At 46.3% G+C, this 24,702-nt stretch overlaps 8 protein-coding genes across 8 annotated transcripts; 2 read left to right on the top strand and 6 right to left on the bottom strand.

Annotated features, from left to right (window-relative positions):
- Positions 1-603: 603 nt before the first annotated feature.
- Positions 604-1,865, top strand: GL218_07812 (uncharacterized protein; the record flags this gene model as incomplete). The annotated part of the gene is made up of 2 exons (XM_033584586.1): positions 604-1,603; positions 1,666-1,865. The coding sequence occupies 2 exons, from the start codon at positions 604-606 to the stop codon at positions 1,863-1,865; spliced, it is 1,200 nt and encodes a 399-aa protein (XP_033441172.1).
- Positions 1,866-4,568: 2,703 nt separating this feature from the next.
- GL218_07811 (uncharacterized protein) lies at positions 4,569-5,493 on the bottom strand (the record flags this gene model as incomplete). Its single annotated transcript, XM_033584585.1, has 2 exons — positions 4,569-4,577; positions 4,645-5,493. The coding sequence occupies 2 exons, from the start codon at positions 5,491-5,493 to the stop codon at positions 4,569-4,571; spliced, it is 858 nt and encodes a 285-aa protein (XP_033441175.1).
- Positions 5,494-7,001: 1,508 nt separating this feature from the next.
- Positions 7,002-7,827, bottom strand: GL218_07810 (Mediator of RNA polymerase II transcription subunit 8; the record flags this gene model as incomplete). The annotated part of the gene is made up of 2 exons (XM_033584584.1): positions 7,002-7,635; positions 7,697-7,827. The coding sequence occupies 2 exons, from the start codon at positions 7,825-7,827 to the stop codon at positions 7,002-7,004; spliced, it is 765 nt and encodes a 254-aa protein (XP_033441174.1).
- Positions 7,828-8,658: 831 nt separating this feature from the next.
- Positions 8,659-10,484, bottom strand: GL218_07809 (Choline-sulfatase; the record flags this gene model as incomplete). Its single annotated transcript, XM_033584583.1, has 3 exons — positions 8,659-8,782; positions 8,838-9,410; positions 9,475-10,484. 3 exons carry the CDS (start codon positions 10,482-10,484, stop codon positions 8,659-8,661), a joined length of 1,707 nt encoding a protein of 568 aa, XP_033441340.1.
- A 1,855-nt stretch (positions 10,485-12,339) lies between these two features.
- On the bottom strand, positions 12,340-13,275 carry GL218_07808 (Mannose-P-dolichol utilization defect 1 protein like protein; the record flags this gene model as incomplete). The annotated part of the gene is made up of 2 exons (XM_033584582.1): positions 12,340-12,606; positions 12,670-13,275. The coding sequence occupies 2 exons, from the start codon at positions 13,273-13,275 to the stop codon at positions 12,340-12,342; spliced, it is 873 nt and encodes a 290-aa protein (XP_033441341.1).
- Positions 13,276-14,815: 1,540 nt separating this feature from the next.
- GL218_07807 (putative heterochromatin protein 1 protein) lies at positions 14,816-15,679 on the bottom strand (the record flags this gene model as incomplete). Its single annotated transcript, XM_033584581.1, has 2 exons — positions 14,816-15,109; positions 15,167-15,679. 2 exons carry the CDS (start codon positions 15,677-15,679, stop codon positions 14,816-14,818), a joined length of 807 nt encoding a protein of 268 aa, XP_033441137.1.
- Positions 15,680-16,441: 762 nt separating this feature from the next.
- On the bottom strand, positions 16,442-18,187 carry GL218_07806 (Synembryn-like protein C3E7.04c; the record flags this gene model as incomplete). Its single annotated transcript, XM_033584580.1, has 5 exons — positions 16,442-16,550; positions 16,598-17,712; positions 17,763-17,839; positions 17,904-17,978; positions 18,031-18,187. 5 exons carry the CDS (start codon positions 18,185-18,187, stop codon positions 16,442-16,444), a joined length of 1,533 nt encoding a protein of 510 aa, XP_033441138.1.
- Positions 18,188-19,278: 1,091 nt separating this feature from the next.
- GL218_07805 (Telomere length regulator protein rif1) lies at positions 19,279-24,619 on the top strand (the record flags this gene model as incomplete). Its single annotated transcript, XM_033584579.1, has 2 exons — positions 19,279-22,332; positions 22,388-24,619. The coding sequence occupies 2 exons, from the start codon at positions 19,279-19,281 to the stop codon at positions 24,617-24,619; spliced, it is 5,286 nt and encodes a 1,761-aa protein (XP_033441135.1).
- Positions 24,620-24,702: the final 83 nt, after the last annotated feature.

Genomic DNA, 24,702 nt, shown 5'->3' with positions numbered 1-24,702 from the left:
CAAACCACCAAATACAAACACTCGTAGTCATGTGAAGGGTGACAACATAGATCTCTTTGTCGTAAGGCTCGGTCAGCAGAAGACTCCCGAAACCTCTTCTTCTCCCCGCCGGACTGTTATATCCGATTTCTTCATGTATAAACCCCTAAGCAAATGACAACAGCCTTCCGGGTTTCCTTTATTCTTTTACGGTTCGTACCCGTATCACGGCTCACTTTCCCTCTCAGCCCCGATAGCCTTTCTTTCTCCTTTGCCATAAGACTTGAAATCCCTTCGGGAAGCTGTATTGTTCTACGGCTTGGCGCAACGCAATGACAATCACTATATTATCTTCTTCCTTTGATTCCTCTGTTTGCCCCCTCACTCCCCCATCATGTAGAAAGAGAGAAAAAAAAAAGGAAGAGCTTACAAAAGAGGCTTTGTCCTTTATCTATTCATAGAAATATATTTCTTAAACTCGATCCTTGCGATGAGATCTTAATTATGTCCCTACCCCTACCCTACCCATACATTTTGCTTTTTCCTAATCTCGAGTAAGTCTTCCATAGAGACGCTCTAGCCAATTGAGCTGTTACCTGAACTTGACTCTGCGCTCGATATCCAATGACAAGCGATGTGAATATCTCGAGACGTCCGGGTCTCGAGCCTATATGGACTAATAGCTACCGCACCGTTAACGACATGCCTAAGACTATCATTCGGCCAACTCCCATCAGTGTGGGCCTGCCTCAGTCGCCAATATCTCCTAAGAGCCTCCAAACCCTCCCAAGCCCTAATCCAGTCCATCCCGCCTCTTATGATGGATCGATGAGAAGGCAAGACCGGGCGCTGGTCAACAGCCTTGACCAGAGAGCGGTGCCGTCCCTAAGCTCGGCACCCCTAGCTCCCATCGATGAGTACTCGCCGTCACCATTGGTCGCAAGGCTCGAAAAGATCAGCATCCTACCGCCGATGAGCATTCCCAATGGCGTACCTACACCGACTTCGTCAGATGCCTCGTCTCGGAGAGAAAGCCTGCTGTCACTAGATGGGTCGACATCAGTAACCATGCATGATGCTCCCTCGGGATATCAAGTCAGAAGTCCCAGCTACTACAATGCGGACTATCCCACATCGCCGGGTTATCCTCAAAGAGATGCAGTGTTAAGGATCCGGGACCAGCTTCGAGTTTGGGGCCCTGTCTATTTTGGCAACTCAAAGATGGCCGATGCCTTTATTATCGCCAGATCTCTACGCCAACATAACTGTAACTCCCCGACGAGCCCGGCATTCGTAAAATTACCGGCAAGTGCACCACCAAATAAGCGACTGACAGTTCGCGCCATAATCCGGCCTCAATCTCAAGATAGGCCAACATTCCTAATTCAGCGCAACTTCGACATTGATGAACTCCGGGCTACTATCCCCGATCCACCTCCACATATACACGTAAACAGCGGCCCGGACAGACAACGGTCCCCGAATAGTCAAAGTAGTGTCTCAGTTCCCATGCAGTCCAACCGTAGACGATCCAGTACCGTGCGGTCGGGCACTCTGCTGCGCTCCGACGCAAACACCTTGGATCTCGAGAGCTTGATAAGAGACGCGAGGGCTATCCCAATGCGTAAGTAGATATGGGCCCAAGACGTGGTTTTAAGTACAGACCAACTAACAAGCACATCTCAGACGTTCCATATGCTCGAGCATACTTACCCGTCGTGGCGGCGCTACTGACCTCCGGCCACGTCCGCGAGGGCGATGTTGTATATCTGCCTATGCCTCATGCTGAAGCGTGGCCTCAGACAGTACAATATGTGTACACAGGACAGGGAGAGCTAACGGAGGCAGTGCGGGAGAATATATTGTATTTAGCTGGGAAGGTGTGATTATGCCGATGTTTGTTTTATCTAAACAGGTAGCTAGCAGGTAGCTTTAGCTTCGACCTAGAGAGGGGATTCGTGGTAAAGAGATAGTACCCGTGTGTAGATATGTGTTGGAGTGGATGGTTTGGTACATAACATGGATGGGAATAACGAGGATATGAATGGACGTGGTGTTTGGAAAATAAGTGGTCGAGTTTATCTAAGGCAAATAGCATTTCTCCTAGGCGTCATATCTTAATACCCAATATTCAATGAATACTCGCTCGGCTGGCAAACAGTCATCTACTATTCCCAGGCCTAAATAAAACCTGTACCTTTAACTTAGGAGATATATTTCACTTTAGGAAAAGGTCAGGTTGGGCACCATATACATACCAGTCAAGTCCAAATTACGTAGACTTAATTAGGTTAGGTACTTACTATCACTGCACATAGGTCATTATCGTGAAATCAGAATTGGTGAGAAATGTGTCTCTCTTCCGTACTATTATCTTCATCCTAGCTACCAAAAAAACAGTCCTAGAGTTTTAGAACCGAGCAATCATACCCTTCGCAACGCAAATGTGATTCGCCTAACTGGCCATATCCCTTTCGAAAGGGGTCAACGGTAGAAGGGCTACTTCTCCGGACAATAAAAACAAATTAGGAAACCGTGCTCTTTTTTTTTTTGTTTTTTTTTCTTTTTGTTGTTTCGGTGGGAATTATTGCTAGGATGTGAGAGCAGATGCCGATGCCAGAGTCGAGTATCGTGTATCGTTCGACTGTTGTGAATGCGTGTGCTTCTCGTATCATCCCGTCGCCAACCAGCCAGTAGTCGTCGTGCTAAATCAACGAATCACACCCTTGTGGTACTAAAGAAAACAAAGCAGAAAAAAAAACCTCAACGCGTCGGCGATTATTTTTGCCTTCCTAATAGGAGGCCACAAACGTACCCTGATGCCTGTTCTTTGCCTTCCCGAATAAGGCCCAGTAACAACATCACAAACCTCCCCTCTTCACTGATCGTCCTGGATCATTTCCAGTCTCTCATTAACCTCCGTGCCCATGGCATTAACATCCACCTCAACTTGCTCCTGCGGCTCCTTCGGGGTACACTGTCCAGCCTTAGTGTCATCAGTCGGAGCGCCAATCTCAAGGTTCTCAAGGTCGGCGTCATCGTCCAGTTCAAAGTCGCTCACGTCGTTGGTGTTCTCCTGAGTGCCATCGAGATCTCCGGTGTTTCGGGGACGGCCAAAGATGATAGTCGACCAGGAACCCTAGTACTTGTCGACGTAGTGAAGGAAGAGGATAGGCACGGCGAACATGCCGACGATGATGTAGCCACATCTAATGGCAAACATGCGAAGACCCTTCAGAAGGACCGCGTGGGCTGTGGTCTCACGGTTGCGAAAGTATGTCGCGACTACGACCAAGAGGATAGGCAGTAGGCAAATGATAGTGAAGATAAGAGTGTAGGAAGGGCCGCTATTGACCTTTCCATCGCCCTTGGCCACGCAGGCGGTCGGGGGGCGCGTGTTTTCAATATCCATCGTATTGGTAGATCGATTCTATCGAAGCACCAACGTTAGTTATTGAGCTTCTTATTTAATATCTCTTTTCTTTATACATACTGAGTAACGAGTGAAGACTTGTAAAGACTCGTAAAGAAATGTACGAACGGTGACGCGAATCGAGATGGCGTAGGCGAAAGAGAGATGGTTAATAGGTATCGCCGACCTTTTTGTTGGATGTGTAATAAGAGTAGAACGGGATCCGAATAATAAATAGAAGTGGCGGTTGAAATGTAAGTCTGAGTAATTAGGGCTTTTATGGCGTGACCTTAGAGCTCTTGTTGTTAAAAGAAAATAACTTATTGTGTGCGGACGACCCGTGTTATGTTAGGCATCCGCGTGACTTGCTCCTTAGGCAACGAGGTGAGCCCTCAAATTCTGTTGTGCAGCTACCAAACGGCAGGAAGGTCCAAAGTAAAGTCAAGTACGATTACCTAGTCGAGTATGAATGTGCATGTGTGTGTGAATGTGTTTGTGAATGTGTTTGGTTATTCGTATATTCGTATATACCTAGATAGGTTAGGTACGCAGCACATTATAAGAAGTGCGGGACTCATAGGAACGTATACCTAAAGAGGTAGTAAATAACCTCTTATCCCCTCTCTAATCGAAACTTCCACCCCATAAGTCACGCCCTATGATTATGACCAATAGAATGCACCTAATTATGCAACGGTACCTATGCAATTCCCCTTCCCCTTTTCAATGAGTAACCCGTCCTCCGTGATGCGTATATATACCCAGGTTCCCCCCCTGAGCCTTATGTTTGATGATATGATTTCCCCTTAGACTAATTATATTCAGCCTTATAGGTATCCTAAGCCCGTTTCTGCCTGCTTGCCTGACCTCTCCATCCGAAGACAATTGCGCCTAAGGGACAAACCCGTCCATGCATAGGACCATGAAGATTAGATGACGACCTTGTGATAACCCCTGAAAGACAATGATCGGCTTCATAGACATACAAACTTCCTCCCCTCCTGAGCTACTCTTTCCACACAACATACTCGGACGTGGCGCTCTGTATATGCCTTCGATTCGTTAACGGCTTCCTCTAAATTTTGGCACCACTCCAACTTTGCTCTGGCATCCCAATCAGCGACGGAGAGCTCAACTTCTAGGTGTTGGAGTCTTTTCAAAAGCTTCAAGCCAGTTTCTATCCATCCTGCCGCGTTACCATCCGAATCCCGTATCTTTACAGTTGGAGCCCCTTTCTGTGGTGGGCCAGCTACGACCCATGACATCCCTCCCGTTGCTGATGTTCCCCCTCCTCCTCCACCATTTAGAATCTTTAGTCTTAGCCCTTTTAGCCCGGGGGCCCAAGCTTCACATAAGTCTCTCCAATCTTCTAAAGACCGCCCCATGAGGTCCCGCGATAGAAGCTCCAGACGAGCGTACCGCATCGTTAATTGCCACGGCTGCAGCCCTTTCATAAACGACCGTGCCGCCCATAACCCCGACGTGAACCAGTTGACGAATACAAATTCGTTTTCTAGGAACGGCAAATGCCTACTCTCGTGATAAATTTGCCGGTTTGCTATCAGTATCGAGGTTGGCATACAGCAATTCGGCCGATAAGGAGAGAGCAGCTGTGGTCGCTCTGCTATCTGCTTCTGGTTTCCAGCAAGGTCCTTCGGTATGCCGAAGTTAGACCGTGACGAATCTGTTTCTGTTTCTGTGTCCAACGCTACGGCTTTGACATGATAAGCATGATAAACCGGGTTGGGGTACCACGGCGCGAACTGCGTCAGCTGGATGGGAGTCATAAGGTGCACCCAACGGTAAATCTGCAATCTAATCTCCAGGGGCAATTCCATAAGCGGGAAGAAGCCTTCATCTTCGGAGCTGGTGGCCGAATCCATCTCATCTTCCGAACATCCGTCGTTCGAGATCTCCCCTAGCATGAGGGCTTCAAAATCGGAAAGTGTTTCTTTATTGAGATTTTCCAGCTTGAGTGATCTGAATTCGGAATTATCAATGGACCCCGTCGCAATCTCCCTTTGTTCAGAACAATGGTCCAATCCCCACGCAGTAACGTTTCCTCCGACCCAGTTACTATCGTCAAATTGGTCTAAAAGCATATCCGGAATGGATGCCGACACGGCGGTTCCTAGCTGTTCTATGTGATTGACGAGTAAAAACTATACTAGTTAACATAACGTATAACTAAAAAGGCGAAAGGAACAGGAAGATTCGACCAAGTGTCCGGGAGACGTGGCGGGAAGCAGGACGGTAAGATATTTATAAAATCGAAGCCGAAGCAGCTACGTCACTTGGCTGCTTATGAGGCGGTAGTTTATACGATGGATATATACTGAGTGATTTGATATGAACAGGGCTGTCGTGTCTTAGCCGTATATTATAATCAGCCAGCCACTGACCGCCAATCAAAAAAAGTACCAAGGACCAATCAAGGTTCAGCCTGTCAGCGACGATATTGGACCGGCTATAGGAACGAAGGAATTGGCCAGGTGGGAAACCCGCTGGATATAACATCAGCTTACAGGGAGGCCTAGTCACGCTTTGGCTTTTGGAGAGCCGCTCTAGGCGTCAGCTTCCCGTCATCATCTAGGTCGCGGCAATACGACGGCGGGCCGTTTTGGAAGGGTGCAAATCTGCGAGTCAGCATCGAAATATTTAACGCAGCGAATAACACAGTTCGTAGGTATCCTAGCAAATTTATTCCGATTGGGCTCCCTTGCTCTCGATCTCCCTTTTGGAGATTCAACACGTATTAACTTGCGCCGCTTGGGTATTACTGCATATATAGGATTCGAAGTCGCAGGTTTGATTAAATAATGTGAACTCCCTAACTCCCTAGGTAGGTTTGCTCTACCCGATTCTGTGCGATATCCGCTGTTATTCTTTTTATTCTTTCTTTCACCCCACGTTCGTCTCGTCCATCGGGCCGCTTCGGTATTTCCAAAATCAAGATGCTGCAGCTCAACGAACGTGCGCATAGGCAGTCAGATCTTGTTGCGCTTACGTATAGCCGGGATTAATGTCATCTCTGGCCTCTCATAGGGCTGAACAGGTCACACCAAATGTGTCCGTGACCGGTCAACGAAACTCGGTGATAATCATGCGTGGGACGGTCTTACTAAAAGCCAATCTCGACACTATATTGCGGCTTATGTGCATATTGAAATGAGGCTCAAGAACGGGAACCCGAGCACGTTTTCGTCGCTTATTGATGCAATTAGTTTGACGTGATAAATATTTGAAATCAATAATGAAATTAATTGGCTGAATACCTGTTTAATTACCTACTCATTTTGTAATTGGTGACCGAGGCCGCGTACTTGGCGGGCAGCGTCGGATAGTAGCGTCAACAAAACCCCAACCGCTGCTATAAAAGCCTCGGAGTTTACTATCCCTAGAATTAGATATTCTCAGCTCTTGTAACACTTATGTCCGTTTTACTGTCAGATCGTCGTTATCGGACTATCATCGGAGGTGTAAGAAGTCTCGGGTAAAGTCGCCCATCTCTTATAACCATACTACCCGATACACCCATTCTCGACTTGGTAATGTCATACCGTAAACAGAGTAAGGTTGGGCAAGATTTTATCGTAAGCTTGTATGGCCCCTAACGGGTAACAAACTCTCCTCTCGCCGCAAAACGCATAATGTTCTCTAGCGCTGCTCCCTCAATTTCCTGGGTCACGACTGCAGGTGCTGGAGGTGGAGGCGGGCGGTCGATGATCATAAGGTCGTCGTCCTGGTCTTCATTCACCATCCCTCCTCCTTCCTCATCATCCTCATCTTCGTCCTCCTCTTCATCCTCGAGCGATCTTTTAAGTCCCGTCCGTACATTCTCAACACCCCGCTCGCGCTCCTCTTCCGTGAACATGTCATCACCTTCGTTTATCACGTAATCTCTCATGCGCTCCTCGCAGAAGTCGCGCACAGAGTTCCATATATTTTCCAACTCCTCTTCTGGACCCTTTTCAACGCCTGTACCCGCGCCTATAAGGCCTTGAGAAGTTGGTGGCGGAGCGAAGGCCGCAACCATGTTTCTTCCCTCATCCATAGACGTCGCGATGTCCGGCTCCGGCTTTTTGCGTAGTAGTCTTTGGAGTATCATCTCCTGGGTACGCCCCGGGAAGTTAGTTGATGGATGCACGGCAATGCGGCTAAAAATCTCAGCAGCAGGCGACGTGACACTGAGGAGGCTCTGTATCATGCTCTGTAGAACCTCCGTGTGGGTCTGAAGTGATTCTCTACGATGGGCATTGATAAGTACCTAAGTAAGTAAGTAAGGTAATAATAGAAAATACGCACAGATTAGGTAGCGGATTGTTGATAAAGACATCGGATTTCAGGCTCGCGATGCTACTGGATATCTGCGAGAGCCGCTGCCGCGTCTGCTCGATAGCTCTGAACTCGTCTTGAGTAAGGTTAAGCGACGCCATGGTCTATGAACGATAAGCCAAACGTGGTAAACAGTAATATGACGTTTGGGATGTATATCAAGTAGTATAGTGCAAGGTCTATACGATTTAAAGAATGTGGCGTTAGGCAGCTTGGGTTTTGAATGGGGTTTTCCAAATGCGACGCGATGTTGAAGATCGACTTAAACTGACAGCTTCTCCAACTGCTACTTGCCAATTGACAAATGACAAATGATAATCACATTTACCTAATACAGTGCTATTTTCAGTATGTACACTATATACGGAGCCTTCCATTGTGGCAGCGTGGCTGTAGGTTCTAGAAGTTACACAGAGCAAGCACGGACGGGACACTCCCGCCATTTATTAAGTGTACACCCCTATGTTCAATAATTGGAACCCCCGAGTTCCGATAGCCGAATGTAACATGTACGAACAATCCACTTTAGAACAGGGGTATGCTCTTATCAATCCACGATTTTCAGGGTCCACTGACGTCGCATTTAGGTATTCGATGCTGCATGTGATAACACGGGCAGATAGAAAAAAAAATTCAGTTGAGTTTCAATTGCCTATCAACTTCTTAATTAACGCACTTATTTTCAAAGATAGGTATCTAGCGCATTAATATTGGGGGGTTTTTTTTTTCTTTCTTCAATCCCATAAAATCACTCATCCGTAACTCGTCGCTAAATCCTAATCAATAACCACCGTAGTTTTCAGACTGAAATAGTCCTTAAATATGCTTAGGCGCCATAGATGCATCACCACCTAACTGGGCCCTCATTCATTAATCCCCAACCAAAACCATGTCACGTTTCATGCCATAAGGGGAGCCATAGAAGCTGACCGCTACTCGCCATGTGAGCCGGCTTGATCTATGAGAATTCTTCCGGTCTCCCGACCATACTTGTCTACAGGGGGGTATCTTGCGCGACGCTCCAGATCGTCGAGGGGCAGGAAAGATCGAATATATCTAAATAATGCTGTTAGTGTTAAGAATATAAATATAAGTTGGAGGGATCTCTTACTTCGAAGTGCCATTATCGCCGGGATTATAATCCCATGCCTCGAACTTGCCCTTGTTCAAAGCACCCCACACAAGTCTTCGTGTCCGCTGTGATAGTACTACTTGTTTCGTGATGGCATCGAAGTCCCACCGAGCCTTGGCCTCGATTTCGAACTTCTCGAACTTTTCTTTCGCCTCTTCTTCCTCAGGAGCAAGTGCCTCCTTGTTAACGAGCTGTGCTAAGTTAACAAGCTCGAGAGGGTCACGCTCGAGGTTGTAGAGTTGCGGCGGGTCTGTTGGACACGTAATGTACTTCCAAGGACCACGTCGAATCATCATGTATGGGCTAATAGTTCCTTCACCTGTATACTCGGCAATCACAGTATCGTGACCCTCTCTACCCTCCAAGTGGGGGAGAAGCGAAAGACCATCCATGGGTAAACCGGGAATAGGCTTGGTACCGACGAGGTCGCACAACGTCGGGAGAATGTCTAGAGTTGACACATTCTGCTTCACGCGATGAGGGGTGAAGCGCCGAGGGTCGGAGATCAAGAGGGGTACTCGTACTGATGACTCGAAGTAACTCATCTTGTACCTATATAATATAATAATTTAGCAATCAAATTTTCAACTTGAGTGTATGCTTCTTTCTAACTTACCACAAACCACGTTCTCCAAGCATGTCACCGTGATCCCCGCTGAAAACCACGATAGTATTCTCATCAAGTCGGCAGTTTTTGAGCACGCGAAGAATACGCCCAATGCAGTCGTCAACATAGCTAACCGCACCGTAGTATGCTCTTCGAGCTCGCTTAATCTGGTCATCTGTGAAATTCTCATCCCAGAGGTCGCACACCTTCATCAGCCGCTTGCTGTGGGCATCCTGTTCCTCCTTAGGAATCTTGACTTTAGGCAACTCAATGTCTACGTCATCGTATAGATCCCAGTACTTTTCCTCAATGGTGTACGGGTCGTGAGGGTGGGTAAGAGAGACTGTCAAGCAGAACGGCCTCGAGTCTGGCCCTTCGCGGACCTGGTCGTACAGGAACTGAGTTGATCTGTACATAACCTCCTCATCATAGTCTAATTGGTTGCTTCGCACACAAGTGCCCGCTTGGAGGATAGAGCTCGCGTTGTGATACCACTCCAACCGCCTATCAGGCTCATCCCAGTTGACAGCCCAGCCAAAGTCGCCAGGGTAAATATCACTGGTGAGACGAGTTTCATAACCGTGAAGCTGGTCTCCCACGAAATGCATCTTGCCGGCTAAAGCAGTGTGATAGCCCTTCAGGCGCAGATAGTGAGCATAAGTGGGCACATCGCTTCCGATCTGCGAAGCATTGTCGTACGCCCCAATTTTCATGGGTAGTTGACCAGAGATCAAACTCATACGAGAGGGGGCGCAGAGGGGAGAGGGGCAGTATGCAGAGTCGAACTGAACAGACTTGGATGCTAGGGCGTCAAGATTAGGAGTCTTGATCTGAGATTCCGAGTTGTACATCTTGAGCAACGGAGCAGCTAACTGATCCGCCATGATAAAGAGAATATTAGGAGGGTTCTCGGAAGAGCCGTTGGTACCACTGGTGCCATTGGCCACTGGCGGAGCTGCTTGGCGAGGGCCATCTAGACTAGGTTCTGACCGCGGTAGAGAATTAATATCGGGAGCCATTGTGACGGTATTACAAGGCTGAGAGATTATGTTGGAGGAAGAGGAACTTGAACAAGACTGAGCAGAGTTGATTTAAAAGAGATTGGCTCAGTTTTGTATGCAATGTCTATAACAGTAGAAGAGGTTATAGATAATACAGAATAGTTATAGAAAATAAGAGAAGAAGAAAGAGGTGTGGGAACAAGGCTGTTTATAAAGATAGCTAGTCTAAAGAAGTTGACTAGGAGCCCAACAGAACTGACAATGTATCTAGGCACTATCGGAGATGAAGATCGTGGAGCTGGCTAAAAGTGCAGGACTTACAAGGGAGCCAGTCGGAGTTATGGGTTGACTACCTATGTACGGAGGAGAAATTAGAAAACGTGTTATGAGAAGGACTATTTAAAAAGGCCAAGACTAGGTGAATATAAGTTTCGGCAAGTGAATATATGTACCTAAAGTATTTATGATACAATAAATACAATGAAGCAAGAAAATAAGTACATAATAAAGTATCGTTCGAAAGGAATCCGTATGTAAAATTATTGTTGGAAAGATGGTTTAGTGGGAAGAGATAAATCGGATCGTTTGACTGGCGTAATCATAGCTAACGATGGCGAAAAGTACGCTAAGTGACACCGCTGTTTTTCCCCGTGGAGCAGATTTATTGATAAGAATACCCTACCGCTATACCTAGTCGAGAAGTAGCTCAGGGGGTCTATAACAATTAACCTATCAAAAGCAAGTATCTCACCCACCTTTTCCACATTCGGAACTTCATCGTGTGCATGATTCGCCTAACAATGTAAGGGGTAAACATTTACAAATATCACCCCTCGGCGTATATAAATCATCCTCGTGCCCCTTGTCGCACGACTTTTATTACTTCTTAACGCCTGAATAATGGATAAGCTATTCAGACTAAAATGGATCCTGGGAAATCTGGGGATTCGAATACCGTAGTCGTTATCATCATGTCGCATATTAATAGCACCAAGACGGACTAAACATATTGTTATCTGATTCCGTAGTACCTAACTAATTTCCAGAGTACCGAGTACATCCGCCTACAATCCGCATCCATGGATGTCTTTAATACATACCTCATACGAATATCTTTAGTCACTAATAAGAATGAATTACATCAGCCCCGATCACGTCAGAGTCCACACGGCTTGCGCGAGACTGTCATGCATCTGCTTTTGGCTTTGAAACTCAACACCTTTTTTTTTTTTTCATACCTGGCAACAAAGAACATCGAGTCCTTAGGTAAGTATCCAAGCGGGCACCTATCGAGAATCGAACTCGCGCGCATGTTTCGAAAACAGCGGGAACAAACGACAAACGTGGCGATGCAGCAAGAAAACAACTAGTTCAACCACATCTCGGGCTGTTTATCAGTAAATCCATGACCATCCATGACTATCCATGACCAACAACAAGGTCTGATGTGACTCCCAAGTCCGATCTGCGTCGGCTATCGGTCTTGAATCCTTCTCATACTACCATCTTGCCGTCTTCCCATAACTGATCCATTTCCCGAATAGATCCGGAAGCGGAGTCGAGAGAGATTTTTCGCTTGCATATTAGATATGTAGATACATATTATCACACTGCTCATAGCGCTTAACCATGCAGATGTCCCTGCCAGGTTTTTCTTTTTCCTTAGCTGATAAATAACGGCAGACGCCAGGCCAAGCTCGGGTACGGGGATTAGTAGCACATGACATGATAAAATCTGTTTTGATAAGGACCACATTGCTACCACGAGTGGTAGAGCATGTAAGAAGCTGTGGTATAACATACGTGTATTACAATAGTTGATGTCTAAAAATCATTCCTACTCAATGAAGTCGGTTCAGGACGTAACAAGAATTCAGCCCCTGCGTCGTGTCGACGGCCCCTTACTTTTAGGGGTAGCTGTAGAAACGCTAGAGCTCTGAGCGGCAGCTGGAACAGGAGTAGCCTCCTTCATCTTCCCTCTAACCTTAGCTGACGGCGCATTCCAGTAGTAGACCATCTGCGCAGCCAAGACCAAGTTCAGCGCAAAGCCTGCCACGAAACCGTATAAGATCAACTTGTCGTCCACCTCTTGCAACGTCGTGAAGATTCGAGAGAGCGAGCCGGCAAGATAATTGAAGACCTACATGCCATGTTAGCTTAACCTAATCTTGGGATTCAAGTATAAAATATAGAGGGGACTTACTGTAAAGGCGCTGAGCTGACCCGTTCCACCTGCCTGGTAGATAGCAGCAATTTGAGGCACCTTGCTAGCTACGCCAAGCACTCCCGCGCCGGCCTGCAGATAGCCCAAAGTCTGCATATCGAGTATTCCACCGTTGAACAGCGTGACAACGCTCGTAGCCAGGGCAGCAACAAACAGCGCTGCTATGCTAGCTCTACCGCTGTAATTCAAAACGAGGACGGTGATGATGACATTCTGGCCGAGGATCAAGGCGGTCTCTCCATAGGTGCTAAAGGGAAATTCGTTGCGGAAGTTATAGGCGAGCGAGATGAGGTAGGACGAGGTCTCGAGCAGATACGATAGAAAGCTGACACCGGACGAGGATTGCGATTGGACAAGCTTGATGATTTGGGGAACCTTGACAATAGACGATGCGCCGATGATACCAATACCCAAGCCTTTAGAGATAGCTAGCTTAAGGCATTCCGAATCCGTAGGATCAAGATCGAGAATCAACGTCTTGTAGCAGGTCTCGCCGATGATAGATACGCCTAGGTCGCGAATGGGAGTAGGTAAGTTGTTCGTAATGGGCTGCAAGGGTTGCAGCGCAGTTTTCAGTGCCTCCATCGCGGTCTCTTCTATTTCCCAACTAGATGCAGGAATCTAGTTTGTCTGGACTCTATAGGTACCTAGTCAGGCTGTCTGAAATAGGTAGTTGTGTCGGTAATCAGGCCAGATATACAAACTAAAAAGGAGACTTGATGAGGCTGAGATAAAATAAAATTTCCAACAAGGCTTAACATAAAACGTCCTGGCGCGATAAAAATAACACGCCACGGTACGTAATAATCATGTCTAAGTTGGCAGCTTGTGACCCTGTCATCTGGGTTTACGGGGATGGACTAAGCCCAATCAACCCTAGCTTTGAAGCCTAATGTTTGTAGGTACTTAGATACATGTACATGTACTCAGGCACGTACATAAGCTTTGTGGCTGGTGTAACCTCCAGTGACTGTAAGTCCAAATCAGCATTTTTAACAGCATGTATTATATCGTCAATAGTCAATAGAAATACTAAAGACTTTATCACTATAATATTATTGAATATTATTTTCAGAACTTAAATTCACTCTAAGTAAGCTATTCACAAGAAGTTTAGGATAACTGAGTAGCAATTATTTTCTACTCTCACTCTAGGAAGACCTGCTAGTCAGTTAATCAAATGGGTAACACACATATTCCTCAGGAAACTAGATTTTTAAGTACATAGTTTTAACCAAGTAGGCTCCCCTATAAACTTACGCTAGTGACTGCTGTGTAACCCACGGCATCTTCATCCGACCCCCGGAAAAGACCGGTTTGCTTACGATCTCCGGTGCCGGCATAAGAAAAGTAAATAGTCGAATAAATATTTCTAGGAGATAATTATGTTCATTTACATAGCCTGATCATACAAGATACCTCTATTACTGAAGTAAATTTAACCCTCGACTTGGCATCCAGTTTATAATACCCAAGAGCCTAAAGAGTGTAACTCTTAAACCCACCTCCTAAACGAGGCCAACCATATAAACGAAATTAATAATACTTAGTAGATTTGGTTAGATAGTATATTTATGATAAAAATAAGAACTATAGTCGTTTCAAGCTCTCGCTATAAATCTCAATATCAAGTAGCATATATTTGGAGTTTAGTAGGGGGTAGAGAAACGGTAGCCGAAAAAGTTGAAGAATCAAGCAACATTAACTACCGAATGAATACTTTATTCAAACAGGTATCGTTAATGACAACGCGTACATATCAAATTAACTTAGCAATTTTAAGGAAAGGAAGAAAGATTCATAATTTATCTTGCTCTTGGGCTTATGGCCTATCAATTATTGAAGGCAAATGCGAAAAAAGCATCGCAATTATTTACTGTCCCTGACAACTACATCGTACAGAGGAAAATGTTGAACAGCTATAGATTCACAAGAAGCCTAAGCTCCTTAGAAATATTAAGCGCGAACCTATTCTTCCAAGAAAGCCGCCAGCAAACTCCGTGTCATCCAACGCCTAGGTCTAGCCATTTCAAACTATTGCGTTTGTAAGGCGTCCCGTTTGAATCGTAGACATCACATCCAGATTATGGATGTTCCACCTGTATAAGGAGTTCCTAGTCCTAGATTACTTCTTGCGAGTGAGCGTCGCGTTGAACTGGGCAACTTTGCGGCGACAATGATCTAGATTTCCCTCGGGCTCCCAGGTGTTCTCATCATCGGGGAAGCCAGCCCATTTGACGAGGTATTCGGTCCCTCGAGTCTTGTTCTTTCGGGTGGCTACGATCTTATCGACCTGCCACTCCTTCTTAGCAGCTTCAGCCTTAGCCTTAGCACCTGATGGCCGGCCACGACGGGAAACGCCCGCGGACTTTGGCTTCAGGACAGCAGGCTTCGTGGAAGCGACCTTGGATTTTTTGTTCTTTGAATTGTCAGCACTCTGTATAACTAATATATATGAGAAGATGGGACTACTTACACTCGCCTCCATAATGCGGGACGTAGCGGCGGCTGAAGCAACCCGGGTAGATCGTCGCGGACCTTTTGAATGTCCCTTCTCGGCCTTGGGTGCAATTCCAAGAACGACGGAGAGTTTTCTAATGGCCTTACGATCAGGCCTAGTGTTGTCTCTCGCCACGTTCAAGACTGACTTTCCCTGGATTCGCGAAGACTTGCGAGCAGGCTGGTTGACGGGTTCAGTTTCCTCGCGAGTGCTGCCAGGTTTGATCTTGGTGTTATTCTTTACAAGTTTGCGCTGAAAATTCTGGCAAGGAGATTCCTCCAAATTGCAATTACCATTAGCATCATCGTCGGTATCATCCCAGTCGATTTCCTCTTTAACGGGTCGTAAGTAGACAACAGTAGAAAGACGCGCGGGACGTTGGGGTTGGGCGACAGCAACGTCAACGTTCCTCTCTATGGAACTAGAGTGAAGGGGACGACGTGGCTTCTCGTCAATAGTGGATGCGCCCTGGGTACGTGAAGGTGCCATTGTAGTTCTTACAGAACTAGGTATTATACCTATAAGAATGAATATGTATAGGGTAATTTTAGGGGTCGTAATTTATTGGTTGGGTAGATATTCAGGAAGCTTTGGGTGATTGGGGGGATAGTTACCGGGTAGAGAGGTTTGTTGAAAGAAAATTATGTCTGTAATGTAACTAAGGATGTGAGAATTATAAAATTTGGGAATAGAAGTCGCAATAAGAAAGGAAGGAACCAAGTAGATAGGTCGGTAGGTACTGGTTACCACGCTCTTGCCTAAACCGTTGCTAAGACTTTAGTATGTTAAAAAAAAAACTTACAGTTGTTTGAATGTTTGAATAAGGTACCTATTTATCAATATAATAAGTACCTAGATGGATATACGTTTATCATCACTTCCCTTCGTCGCATGCGATGTATCTTATTTTCACCTTATATTCATGTTGCATTCTGAGCTACATATAATAACTTGTATATAGTTGGGATTCTAGATGAGTTTTCTAGAACAAAGAATATACTTAGTATGTATAGCTACAGACAGGTTAGAGTTCCTTGCGGAATAACGAAGTTGTTTCCACGCAGTTCAGTTCCACCTCGTAACATATATACAACTATCACAAGACAGGCCTAGAACTAATCATTTAACTACTCCCAGTTAAACAGTCCAGTTTTCAGATTGAAAATATTATGAATTACTAAGATACATATGATACACTGTAAGCAAATTATCATGGAGACCTAGGTAGCTCTAAACTTCCTAAATACTACTTCAATCAGTATCCTCCTCCCCGTAATCATCAGGCAGCTCTTCAAATCGGCCCTCCTGGACAGCTGTTCGCACTGGATTCTCAGCAGAAATAACACCATTCGCTCTTAATCTGCCTAAAAGTTAGTTGATATCTACGTATTTCGGAATGAAACTTACCTTTCAAATAAGACAAACAACCGTTCTGCCTCCCTTTCCCTCTCGGCCTCAGTCATCTCGGGCTCCTCGGGATGTCTTTCGGCATCCAGGAACTGGCCCGTGATGGGGTTAACGGGTCTATTAGGTCCACCCGTGGCAGTACTGAACGCTTCTGAGGCGTTATCGGGAACCGGCAAGTTCCGGTTGAATAGGAAACCAGAGGCGAAGCCATAGCCCACGTTCTCGACAAACGTTGATGCGTCTCTGTCAGACATATCAAAGAACAAATTGGATATTATCTCTCGAAGCTGAGGCGTTAAAGGATTTGTCGAATTCTTTAAGAGCCAAGAAGGCAGGGTGCTAGTCCGGCCGAGTACTTCAGTCCTGTCGTCTTCGGTTGGCAAAAGCCTAGTGCGTATAGACTTCTTTACATCCGCAGGTGCGTGTTCATGAACTCCACGGATCACGCTAACTAGGGGCGTAACCGACGGTTCTAAGTCCTCATTTGCATATATAGTGATCGAAGCGGATAGTAGATCAACTAGATGGTTGGCTAGGGCGCTAGGATCGCTTTCGGGGAAAAGAAATGTCTGAACCTCTTTGGCGGCAATATCTAAGTTAAGGAGGGCATGGACCAATTGGCCGGTAGGGGGGTCTAGCGGTTTCTGGACTTGAAATGAACCTTTACACAATAAGGTAACGATGTGGGGTATAGTTGAGGTAAACGAGGAAACCCTGTCTTTGCAATGGTGAGTAATATTAAAGAGGAGCTTGAGTGTCTCCGTGAGCGCCATGTCTTCCATGGGATCCGTCACCGGGCTTCCGGTGGTGCGACGCTTTGCATGCCGCTCAAGATTCTTGTTAATAGTATCTGCAAGATGATGGTTATCAATAAGCTCAGTCAAGTCCGTGTCCGTGCCATAAGTCGTTAGAAAGAGTATCCTGGAAACTAGAAATTCGTCATCGCGACTATCACTCTGCAACTTGTCACACAATTTGCCTCCGTAGCCAAGGTCAACGAAAACCTGACGAGTCTCTGGCTTTAGGAGTAGCGCATTGCAGAGAACTCGCAACGCATTTCTGGATGTAGTGCTGGATGTACTATCAAATGCATGTCGGGCGAGCGTCTCTATGCCCTAAAAACCATAAGCTTATGAAGTTTTATACTGATAGCTTCTTAACTTACCTCTTTTGTAAATATGGGATCCGCATTCTGAGGATCTCTTCCGTATATCTTAAGCTCTTCTAAGGTAGAGTCGCGTTCTTAAAGCAATAAAAAAAAGTTAAGGTAGGATAACTAGATAGGTAGTTTATAATGACACCTTACGTTGAGTAGATAGATTGGCGGAAACTAGATCTCGTGACAGTTTTTCCATCAAACTTGTAACTGCGGCTAGCTTTGCTGCATATTCGATTAGAATTATGCTATTGATAGAGGATATTTAACTACTAACCAGGCCCTCTAAGGGTAGCGGCCGCAAGTATTTGCTGGCTAGGTTGAGACATTTGAGGATGGACCAGAGAGTCCTCTGAATCGCCTAACCGGTTACGAGATGATGAAAGGACTCGCCAGAACGACTTGGATTGGGGTCGACGAGACTGCTGAGCCATGGTAAGCAAAATGTATAGACAAGTTTAGATATCTGCTGATAAAATGACGGTGAAAGACATAATGTGTGAGGATGGTATGATAAAGAAGGTATCTAGGTAGTTATAATACATATACTAACTAGGTAACTAACAAATCAAACGTATGATGTTATTGATGTTATATGAGATGTCAAGAACACAAGAGTACAAATGGAGCGGGGCTGATGATAAAGATCAAATAGGAAGCAAACTGTTCGAGAGAAATAGGTTATAGGAAAATGAGGTAGTACTAATAAAAGGAAAGTAAATTATGTGTCGCCAACAATTATCTAATAGTGAACCTGTTGGTTTGTGTAAGGAAACGTTTAGGATTGACGTTAAGTTGGGATGTTGAATGAAGTGAGAGTGAGTGATTCCGAAGTACGAAAATTCGTATTGGAGGCTAGTTATGTTATTTTCTTTACCTTCGGTACTTGAGTAGAGCGTAGAGAGTAAATGAATGGAAGGTTTTCGAGGGAGATATGGCATAAGGCTGTTTCTATATGCGAATATGCGAAAGCTACCTAAATATTAAGATAGGTACACAATCGTGAAATAAAACAATAGTCAATTATTAATAAAGTTAAGCTGGTATGACGCAGCAGGGATATCGCATGTTCTCATGTTTGAACAAACTTTGAGTAGCTCAGGTATCTGGGTACATGTTAGCCGTATGTATCTAAGTACCTATACATTACGTAACCGTTCAATTTGCTTGCACGCGAGGGGTTCTATATACATAGGTTAAAGTGGAGGTCCGAGCTTCTCGCGTCGATTTGACAGAAACTACGCGAAAAGTTTACCGCGACGCGTTTCTTCCTTTTTCTCTAATATCCAATGGTCAAGGGGGTCCGCCTTAACCATAATCGCAATTTGCTGTATCCGACCAAAAAGTACCCTCGAGATTATCTCGTTCTTTCATTATACCACTCGTTAAAATTCATTGAGGTTTATAGCATTGAATTGGAATTGGAATTTATTGATGTCGTTCGGTTCGTATAGCACATGATATCTTTGTTTCTGGGAGATCTGGGAGGTCTTTTTCCCAGTGGGAGTTGTTGGCTGGAGCAGTCATGGTATCACAAGTAGCATCAGTTCCAAGAAGTTTGGATTCTTTGCCTACAAGACCACCGACTCCACCTCGAGACAAGAAGCAAGACACGGACTCATCCTCGAAGCTTGCTCTCTCTAATCAGCCCGTTGATATCAGATTAAATCTACATACTCCTCCAAGCCACTCTTCCGACCTCACCAACCATACCAACACCAGCTCTCGAAGATCGATAAAGAAGGTCGGATTTTTGGCACAAGCCGAGTATCAAGAAGCTCCAACCTATGCTGACAAGGAAAATGTTCGAAAGCAAACAACGCCGGCCTCTGTCCCTTCGTCGGTAGCCTCAGTCAAGCCAATCAAGTCTATCTTGAAGCAGACTTCGAGCCCCAGTCCTCTCCACTCTCTAGATCCATTAACCGCCGGCGATCAGGTCAACATCGCAACCATGTTGGACTCAACTATCAAGCAGCTTGCCGGGGCGGATTGGGACTCTAAAATAGATGCCTACATGATGCTAGCACGGGCATTGAAAACATCCAATAACTTACCCGACCGTATCGCCCTTCAAGATAAGATGAGCTTGTTCATGCAGTTTATACAACGAGATATTACGACAAAAGCTACAAACGAAAACATAAACTCGTCTATGATGCACCACGCCCTTACTCTATTATGTACCTTCTTCCACTTCCCGGCCATCTCCTCTACGTTGTCGTCCGACTTTGGTGTCTTCATCATCGACCATTGCATTAGGTCATTCGAAGACGCTTCCGTACCCAAGGACGTCGTGAGGCATCTGATGCAGGTCGTAGCCTCTCAGGACTTCTCGGCAAAGGTCATGACAGCTGACCGCGTCGGCCGGTTGGTAGCTTCGCTCCACAAGATAGAAGAACATATCAAGGGGAAAAGCATTATCATGTCCCGCATATTGATATATCGAAGATTAGTCAAACAGTCAAGGTCCCACATGACCACTCACTCGGACTGGCTCCTGGATCTGTTTACCGATATGCTTAGTAGCATGAAGGAGATCCGTGCTGCAGCCATCGCTCTAGGACTTGAGGCTAGCTTCACAATCGGCAAAGAGAAGCAGCTGTCTAGAAGAGTTATGGAGATACTACAATTACAGGTTGATGATACTAAGTATATCGAATACTATGTAGAGAGGTTGATAAGCATGGTGAAGGACAAGGCCCAATCCGCATCAGTCCCTCAAGTTTGGAGTGTCGTCATTCTCCTTCTCAGATGTCCGGTTGACAGATGGGAATTCTTTGGGCGATGGCTGGAGATTATCCAGCGATGTTTCAACAGTGGGGATTACCACACTAGACTCGAAGCCAACTATGCTTGGAATAGGCTCGTCTATTTTTTACATTTTAATGAGACGTCGTTTTCAAAAGCTATCGTTACAGTATGCCAGCCTTTCACCAGCCAGCTAAAAAGGAGGGGCAGCAGCAAACAGTTAGAGGAACTACGGAAGGTTGTCATAGCTGGTATCTGTAACTTTTACTACTACACCTTCAAGCCGAACTTGAGTATGGCGCAAGTCGACACCTACTGGGATGCGTGCGTAAGGCCTCTGGTTCAACAATTGGCTTTTCCCGAGGTGGACACCAAACAAATTGAGAACCCCACAGCTACGGCCTCTAACAACCTGTCCCAGGCAGTTCTAATATTGACCGGACTATTCGACTCGTCGACGCCTCGACTATGGAAGGAAGATCGCGTCGCCGAGAATGCATTGGTAAAACCGGACGAGCTACCTGCCCTGGATCCGAAATGGGTCAGACGAAACGCGGCGAGGGTATTTTCCGTGGTGGAACCTATCTTACAGAAGACGTTTTTGGATCTTGCGAGCCCGGAATCTGCCTCATGCAAGCTCTGGCGCACCCTTGTGAGTGCCGTGGCGGCTGCTGCGTCCAAGGAGGTCAAGGTATCCACCGACACGGCGACTTTCATGGCACATGCTTTTAGCGTATTAGCGAGGATATGGTCTCAGGGACTCGACAGTTCAGATGCCCAACCCGAGTCGCAGCAGAGATTTCTAGATGCAACACAAGCATACCTTTGGACGATTATAGAGTCTTTGGGTCTACTGCCCTTCACCGAGAAGCTCCTCTCCCTAAATAAGCAAAACTCATTCATTCCAGTAGCGACTCCTTCTCATCGTTCAGGAAGGGGTCAGGGCTTAACGCGAACTCCTCTTCATCACTTATTCTCTATCCTCTCCGCACTGCCTCCTGGAATCCCTGACGACGACGGCTTATTAAATCTTATTAGGATTGTCCTAGATCCCTTCATAATTTCCCGCTCTTCCTCACATGGGAAGACTGAACTAGCTCGCGAATTAATACAGATCTTGCCCATGGACGTCCTCTCGCCGTATGGGCCGTGGGTTTTCATATCCGATATCCTCTCTCTATCTCTAGACAGTAGCCAATCCAGCCATCTCACCGCCAGCTCCGGAAGCGAACCGATAACGATTGGCCACGAGTACCGCGAGATTATAAAGCACCTTGAAAGGGGTCTCAAATCTACACCTAATCTTCCTTGGGAGCATTGGGATTCACTCTTCCAATTGTTGGTACATCGAGGCTACTCCGAGATTGGAGGTGCAGGACTAGCCATCGTGGTGATAGAGCCATTAGCTAAGCACTTCTTAGAGTTCTGCTCTTTGCCTTGCGATGATGTGATATCGCCTACTCATTTTAAGGCTGGCATTAGTCTAATCTCCAATGCAGCACACCCTAAAGATCGTCAGGGGCTGGACGCTGCTCGACGGCGGCTTTGGGGTACTTCTATTGCCGGCCCAAGATCTGCTTCTTTCGACCCCTTCGACAATTTTTACCGCCTCGCGAACTGTCTACTAGAAGCGTCTTATTTGCACATGGAGGATTACAATCCCGACGAGATCATCGTAAATTTGTTTACCGAGACTAGCTGTTTCCTCAAGCGATGCAACCGCTCGCTGGTATTTAAATCAATAGCTCATTTGCAACATGGCATTGGTCTCTGGATTCAAGATGAAATCGCACAGTACAGCATAGCAGAATCCACGACGGTATCCCAAGCTGTAAGTAACGTGTTATTTTCTATATATCTTTGCACCCGGCACTAACAAATGCAAGGTTGAATCCCTATGGGATCAGATCTGTAAGCTGTTTCTGGATACGGATACTCAAGAAAACCTGCAGCTCGACGTTATCGAAGAATTGTTGTGCTCGGCGTTTCTGAGCAGGCATAGGGATATTGTTAATTATACTGCAGTTATGTGGAACCGCGCTTTCGAACATGCCGAAGAGATTCAATATCCAGAGAAGCTTAAAAATGTGCTCATTTCTATCCATTCTTATGTTGATGTAGTGCTTCCCGGTGTAGACCTCTCTAGCTATGCGTCTGGTGGGCAGGAACCGTCATTTATAGAATCGCAAGACAATTTAGAGACCACGAATCCGTCTCTTGACAAACAAGACCATCGCAAAACACCTCTAGCAAAGCGGCCATCTTCAAGGCGGTCTGCAACGCCTGGATCAGTCCAGCTTTCACTATCTTCTAAACAGGGGCTTGCTGCTACTCCCAACCAATCTCGGCCAAGGTCAGCCAGGCGTAGCGCAACTCCCAAACTACGGCACGACGACTCCCAAATTCAATTCGCACCCATTGAATCGTCCCCCAGCCGGGATGTAATGGAATCTCAGTTCTTGACAGATCGTCAGAAGGAAATCCGCGAACGACAGCGAGAGAATGCCGTCATTTTTGCCCATATTCGTGCCAGCACAGAAAACCAGATCTCGGATGAAGCAAAAGATTCGAAACATGAACGAGATACGACGCCGCAACGCAATCAAGGCCTCGAGGACTATGTAGCATCCACGCCAACACCCAGGCGTGGCCAAGCTCCCATGATAGATTTCGATCACGAGATGACTGACGATATTCCTTCTTCGCCACCAGAACCCCGTCGGAACTTGCTCGCAGAAATGAAGCCACGGACTAGAAGCAGTGGCGTATTCCAAGACTTCCCTATCATATCCTCACCTGTTTCTGGATCCCCCACTACAAAGCCACAGACGGCACCTGCGGACGAAAGTCATTCAGAACGAGAAGACGCAGGAAGCGGCGAGGACGTATCAGGAGTCGTAAAAGAGGAGGGCCCGGATCAAGCTGCAGGATCCCAATCAGAGCGTATATCTACAAACGTGGAAATTAAGTCTGCCCAGGTCAATGCCCCCAAAAGACCCACTACACCACGGAAAACTCGCTCAGGCAAAATTCTGGATTCCTCGCCGAAGTCCGACCTCGAGGTGTTCGTAGATGCTCCTACCAGCCCGACATCTCGATCGCCTCGAGCCCTCCGTAGCAATACGTCCAAGGGTGTACAGACCGTGCAAAACCTTCCATCTTCTTCTCAGTCCAAGGACCGTTCTTTTGAGCTTAGTGACGACGAAGAGCGGAGCCTAGCACGTCTAGTTATCGAGCTAGATTCTAGGAAATGCGAGCCAGCACCCAAAGGCAATTCAGAATCGCCAGAGAAGCCCCGAGAGTTGGAGATCCAGTCTTCGGGGTGCATCACGGTGAGCGCGGGATCGAAGAAGTCGTGTGGCAAGTCTAAGTCAAAGAAAGACGAGAGTAACCAATCTCTGCCCGTTATTCCTTCGTCGTCTACAGAGGCGGAAAGCTCTCATTCACCTAGTAAAAGGTCCAAAAGAAAGAGGAAGCGGCATACAGACAAGAGCCAAGAGCCGGGCAGCAGTCAAAAGAAGAGGAGGCAGCAGAAGGACACGGATGTCGAATCAGTACCTAATAGCCAGGTTTCCCAGATTATCGAAGGGGATACAACTGAAATTAATACCGAAGTCGACACTTCAATGGAGTTAGACACTAGTATTGCTTTTAGCTCGCAAGATTTGGCGAGACAGGAGCCCACAGCCGCAGAAGCCGCTCAACGAAGCTCTTCGCCTGTGGATTTCAACGACAGCCTCGTCGAGCGCGAGTCTGATACGGAAGCAGTAACTTTACAGATAATTACGGAAGCATCTCAACAGTCAGAAATCGAGCATATTCCTACGGAAATACTAGAGAACGATATATCTTTAGTAGATGATGATACGAAGATGGTTGATCAAGAGGAGGAAGATGATACAGAGAAGGCGGGCGAAGTTCAGGTTGAGCAGCCTCGTCCGGTCGAAGAAGCAGCAGTTGAGAAATCGGCAGCGGACAGAATCATGGACGCGCTGAAAGGGGGCCTCGAGGGCCTCCGTACAGCGACGCTGACTCGAGACGAGGTGAACAGGATTGAGGACATGTTCTTCGATATCAAAAAGGAACTATACCAGGCGGAGAGTCGGGGCCGATGCTAGGTTTCACGAGGGATTGCGAATTGTAAAGGTTAATGGCGGATGATAAGGAACATATTTAGGTACTACTGTACCATACGGTTATG

This window comes from Daldinia childiae (genome assembly GCF_008694065.1).
Source record: "Daldinia childiae strain JS-1345 chromosome Unknown Scaffold10, whole genome shotgun sequence".
Classification (NCBI taxonomy): domain Eukaryota; kingdom Fungi; phylum Ascomycota; class Sordariomycetes; order Xylariales; family Hypoxylaceae; genus Daldinia; species Daldinia childiae.
This window is presented reverse-complemented; position numbering and strand designations above follow the sequence as displayed.